Source organism: Cydia pomonella, unplaced genomic scaffold (genome assembly GCF_033807575.1).
Source record: "Cydia pomonella isolate Wapato2018A unplaced genomic scaffold, ilCydPomo1 PGA_scaffold_178, whole genome shotgun sequence".
Taxonomy (NCBI): Eukaryota; Metazoa; Arthropoda; class Insecta; order Lepidoptera; family Tortricidae; genus Cydia; species Cydia pomonella.
This window is the reverse complement of record NW_026907820.1, coordinates 658663-664229: the sequence shown is the minus strand read 5'-3', so window position 1 is coordinate 664229 and position 5567 is coordinate 658663. Positions and strand designations below refer to the sequence as shown.

Genomic DNA, 5567 nt, shown 5'->3' with positions numbered 1-5567 from the left:
TTAAGTTTTTTTTAAATAAGGTAATGGGCACTCAAATAGAACTAAATTTTTTGTTAAATTACAATGTCTATATTTTAAGCCGAAAAAAGAGGCAACGCTTTTTAAGTCCTTTTGTTATCAAGGATAGAATATTCTTCATTACTACAGTAAGCGCTCGGAAATCCGGCACCCGATATTTTCCCCCTTTGTCGGATTGTTGGAACTGCCGGATGGGAAATATAAGCACGAAAACAAAAACGAGGCACTACCTCTGTAATCCGGCGTTCGGCTGTGTAAACTGCCGGATTATAGAGCGGGCCATATAAGACTCTCACTGCCGAAGTACTGTTGTATTTGTTTCAACTTTGCTGTTTCAACTCACTTTCAAAATAGAAATAAAAGTTAATTCGGTAAAAACCTAGTTTAGATGCGTTTAGGAGCTATTAATAACAAATTAATATTTAATACTTACATAAATAAAACAATATGTGACATTCCACGGTTAAAAGTACCTAATGGTATGTCGCGTAGCACCGCATTTGTGTTGGAGCATTGTTAATAATAGTCGAGGATCAACCGACTGAAAACCAAGATGATGGTCGTGAACCGTAACAACGTGAATACCTAAACCAAAAGCGATTGGAAACGGTGAAATTGTGCCATCATACATATACTTGGGGTCATTGGTCTCAGACTCCGAATCAAGTTAACGTCACATACTCTAACCTTGACTCACACGACAAAAAATCTATTCGGCTTTACACCAGACATCAGGTCAACGTCAGAAGCCATCCAAACAATGCGCATTTTAACGGAGAAATGTCGAATAAATAAAGAAAACCTCTATTGCGCTTTTATAGATCTCGAAAAAGCATTCGAAAGAAAGAAAAACAGCCGTGAGACCCGCCATGCCCGCGGTGCGGAATGCTGGGCGTCCCTTAAAAAGCACACGGCAGAAATGCCCTTACCAGGATTTGATCCCGGGACCATCAGCTTCGTAGGCAGGGTCACTACCGACTAGGCCAAACCGGTCGTCAATGGTCAGTATACGACCGAAAAGAAGAAATAATAACGCGTCAACCACCATAAGGTACCTTTACCCGTGGAATGTCACCCATAAAGTGAACAACTTAACATACATCCTTCATCTGTGGTAGAGTTACAACATATACAGAAAAATCATACGTTACTACCGGTATTTCTATAATTATTGCAATATATTATTGTGATCTGTCATCTAACATCTTCCTTAAGTTCTTCTGACTATTAATGCAACAAAATATGACGGTTTGAGCCTACAGGCAGGTTGATATGAATTCTACACTATTAAGTATATTAATAAGTATTGTGCAGAACACATTCACTCTACACTTACAGACATCAAATCACAATAAAATACTCTATGTACAAATTCAAAATTGAACCCAGTTCTGCTGACTGGCTGGAGTCGTCGCCTGTTGGCTTGGAGCACTGAAAAAAAAAACTTATAAATATCAACGTTTCTAATAGAGAACGTAAGTGAACTGTAGGGGGCGTCATAGGAACACTAATCAATATGTAAACAAGCCTAAATGTACACATTCACAGGGGCCATATAAGGTAAAAACAAATCTTCGATTATCTCCAAAATGGAGTTAATTATAATATTAATTTAAGCTCAGAAATGCACCCTGAAAATTGAATTGAAAAAAAAAAACAATGTGTATGATTCCTGTTAGAACCTGTATAAACTGTGGTTTTTAAACTTCTTGTTTAAAATAATCAGGGCCCGTACATTTCATGCCGTTGACGGAAAAATGACGTCACGCTACATAGAGCATGATTGCAATTAGTCTTTTCGCAATAATTAATCATTTGTCAACCTCTTTAGTTAACTGATAGAGATACTTGACACTCAGTAGAGAAACGTCTAACTTTTCACGTTCACGTTCTTACTGTCACGCGACAAAATAATGGATTGCTAGTTTATTATTTGAATGATACATATTTTTTGATTTTTAACCAATGTTACTACAATTAGTGTTATAATAAAAACTGCCTGTATGTGAAATTACGTAATTTTTATAACAACTGCACGATATGTACGGGCCCTGTTTATAATATTAATGTGCCCTAGTGGTGGACCATGCACATCCCATTAATGAAGACATTATAAAAACCGTGGAACTTTACTGCCAAAGGCAGAGAGATGTGTAAATTGATGGATGATGAGTTCACCTGAGATTATTCCTTTATCTGTCATTTCTGTTGTAATTCTTACCTAGCAGAGTTGTAATCGCCCCACTCCGAGGTCGCGGGAGCGGCAGGCACGGCGGGCGAAGCCGCGTGCTGCGGCGACGGCGGCGGCGGCAGGCGCGAGCCTCCCGGCGGCGGCGGCAGCAGCCCACCGCCCGCAGCGGCACCCACGCCGCGGCGGGGCTTCGTGTCTGAACCGTCTTTTTTCTGGAGAGATTATGATTAAATATTGTTAAAGATGATTATGATTAAATGTATTATGGTGCCATTTATTTATCAGATCAGGTCAATGGCAACTGTAAGTATCTCATGCAATCAATGCAATCAATTGTTACAATCTGTTTGTACTGCAGTTGTTGTTTTCTTCCAATAAATTATATAAACAATGTCCATGATAAATGGTGTCATTGAAAACTAACACATAGATTTTAATATCATGCTATTATACCTAATTAATAGAAGAAAACCTACTTCCATTAGCAATAGGGTGGTCAAACCAGTTACTTTTCTCGAAGTGTCAAAACAATTAGCTACTATGGAATATATGTCAAAATATGTACTCTTTTTAGTTCTTTTGGTTTATTATTATTATTTCGTTTTAGACAGGCAGCTGATGCTAGTACATCTAAATCAGAATTCAATTAGCACAATTTCACTGTTTAGATAAATTGTCAAGTTTATTTTTAAATTGATTCACACTTGTAGAGTTCACAACTTTAGATGGTAATTTGTTCCACACCTTTACTATTCAGTTTGCAATAAAGTTTTAGCCGATATTTGTGCTAAGCTTTGTTGTTACTAGTTTAAGGTAATGTACTCTTGTGCGCATTTTATTATTTTTGCGGTGCTTTATTTCGTGCATGGTGGGATATAATTTCTTTGAAAAACAGGCATCATTCCTATTATTAAAAACTGATAAAACACATTGTAGGTCTGTCAGTTGTCAATTTATGTAGGTAGTAAGAACAAGGTATCCACTTAAATGAATGACAAAGTTGGATCTAATTTCAACTATTTACTAATTTCAAACAGTGACTATATCACAGGAAGTGAAAAACACTACCTACCTACCCTTTTCATGAAAATAAAATAAACAGTACAAGTGTTCAAACAAAGATTCTTACAGTAATTTTCATGTTGATCTTAATTGTCTCTCCATCCTTGAAACCAAGGTCTAGTTGCTGTGCAGGGGCAGCAGGGCCTTCCTGTTCTTTTCTTAGCCATTTAAAATGGTCTTGAAGGGCCACATTAAGGTCAAAAGAGTCAGACCTGTCACCAAATCCCAGTCCAATGTAAGCACTGCGACCTACAAATTGTAACATATTACAACACATTTGTAAATAAGAAAGTTATTTTATTGTATGGTTTATAAAATGTTCATAAATACCATTATCATCCTGAATCTTTACAACAAAGTAACGTGAGCTGTCCGTCACAGATTCGAGAGCCACCCCCGGATATTTATCGATAGGGCATTTAGCAAAAAGCTGGCCAGATGTTTTATCTTCTAGCTTCATTACCAATTCCTCCCCTTTCGAAACCAGCCTCATGCGACCAGTCCATTGTGGCTCTTGCAGGTTCCAATCTGCTGCCCTAAAAAACACCCACTTTTTATCTAGCACTATCAAATAATTACGAATTCACAATTTAATTACATACCTATATCCTCTGTTTGTAGTTTTAGGGGGTATTTTAAAAACAAAGACTTCATTTTTTACGAGTATCACACTCTCGTATGTATCCATTTTAAGAGACGATTGATAGAATAAATCAACCTTCTATACAATAAACAAAGATTTGTTTCATTCGATACGAATTTATTTTGGATATTTGGAAAAGCAAGTACTGACGAACTGACTGACGTGACGTTTTTCTTTTTTTTTTTTCAATGCAATGGCAACGTTTCCTTCAGCCTACGATTCGATCAATATAAATTAATACTAGCAACATTGAAATATATCCACATGCAAACCGTTTCAAATACATATAATTATAGCGTCTATAAGAGACATATTTTATTAGCAAAATCTGATTGAACTGACAATTTAATTGTGTAGTGAGGACGTAAACATGTAATTGGCTTAGGGGGCTTACCGCGAAAACCGAAATTCGCAAATTGCGGGGATCTTTCTCTTTTACTCTTACTAAGACGTAATTAGAGTGACAGAGAAAAATGCCGGCAATTGACGAACTTCGATTTTCCCGGTAGGAGCCCAGAGGACCTACCGCGAACCACGTTCGACGTGTTACCTCTCTATCACGCTTACGTACGAATTCACAAGTGCAACAGAGAGGCAACACGTCGAACGTGGTTCGCGGGGGCCTACCGGGAAAATCGAAATTCGCAAATTGCGGGGATCTTTCTCTTTTACTCTCACTAAGACGTAATTAGAGTGACAGAGAAAAATGCCCGCAATTGACGAACTTCGATTTTCGCGGTAGGCCTCCTGATCCCAACATCGAAGTCAGTGTTATAACCGCGAAAATCGAAGTTCGTCAATTGCGGGTATTTTTCTCTGTCCCTCTAATTACGTCTTAGTGACAGTAAAAGAGAAAGATCCCCGCAATTTTCGAATTTCGGTTTTCGCGGTAGGCCCCCAGACAGCTAAGTTGGCAGTGATGTTGATAACCCAAACGGTACAAGTGTTATTTTAAACGTTAAACTTCATGAAATTATGTCGTATTCTTAAATAATACTTTGGCTTAAAGGACTCGCATCCAGGCCATAAATGTTAAAAAAAAAAAAAAAATATAATAATAATACTTGTACCCATACTTGTACCGTATGGCCCAAAGAGCGTATGGCCTCTCAAAATCGCCGCCAACTTATCTTGGTCTGACTCTGATCAGTACCTTCTTTCTTTGTTATTGTGAAAAATCGGTGATTAAATTACGTATGTTTGTGTAGACGCTAAAGTGATGCTAGGATTGACACAAATTTAAATTAATTTCTGATCAAATTGTCAATTTGATTGTCCCGTCTACCGGGGCCTACCGCGAAAACCGACATTCATAAATTGCGGGGATGTTTCTCTTTTACTCTCACTAAGACGTAATTAGAGTGACTGAGAAAAATGCCCACAATTTACGGTCTTCGATTTTTGCAGTTATAGCCCTGATTAAATGGCAATTTAATCAGCTTGGGCCAAAAATTGTCCCGTCTGGAATGACCTTTATGCCAAGAACACGTCAAGCCCCATTCGGCAAGCAGTTGAATACCGCTTTATTAACACTGTCAATGTCATTGTCAAATCAAAATTGCCAGAGGATTGTGGTAGAGTTCTGGGTTATGTTGTTTTAAATTAACTTAAATTAACCCAAGACTTTCAATTTCTTTCTGGTGACATTATATT

General features: G+C 37.7%; 1 protein-coding gene across 3 annotated transcripts; it reads right to left on the bottom strand.

The window, feature by feature from the left end:
* Positions 1 to 935: 935 nt before the first annotated feature.
* LOC133533539 (NECAP-like protein CG9132) lies at positions 936 to 4104 on the bottom strand. 3 transcript variants are annotated; one of them, XM_061872520.1, is made up of 5 exons: positions 3874 to 4088; positions 3602 to 3829; positions 3339 to 3520; positions 2240 to 2421; positions 936 to 1449 (listed from the first exon to the last, which is right to left on the bottom strand). In XM_061872520.1, exons 1-5 carry the CDS (start codon positions 3923 to 3925, stop codon positions 1392 to 1394), a joined length of 702 nt encoding a protein of 233 aa, XP_061728504.1. In that variant the 5' UTR covers positions 3926 to 4088; the 3' UTR covers positions 936 to 1391. The 3 variants fall into 3 exon arrangements, with proteins under 3 accessions (XP_061728504.1, XP_061728506.1, XP_061728503.1); XM_061872522.1 differs by having other exon boundaries at positions 3602 to 3821; positions 3874 to 4081; XM_061872519.1 differs by having other exon boundaries at positions 938 to 1449; positions 3602 to 3807; positions 3874 to 4104.
* Positions 4105 to 5567: the final 1463 nt, after the last annotated feature.

What these genes read in the sequence shown, in the direction of transcription:
- LOC133533539 (XM_061872519.1), bottom strand. Translation starts at nt 3,959, where the DNA reads ATGGATACATACGAGAGTGTGATACTCGTAAAAAATGAAGTCTTTGTT. An exon ending in AGATCAACATGAAAATTACT is followed by an intron (nt 2,422 to 3,338) that starts GTAAGAATCTTT and finishes TAATCTCTCCAG; the next exon opens with AAAAAAGACGGTTCAGACAC. An exon ending in GGCGATTACAACTCTGCTAG is followed by an intron (nt 1,450 to 2,239) that starts GTAAGAATTACA and finishes TTTTTTTTTCAG; the next exon opens with TGCTCCAAGCCAACAGGCGA.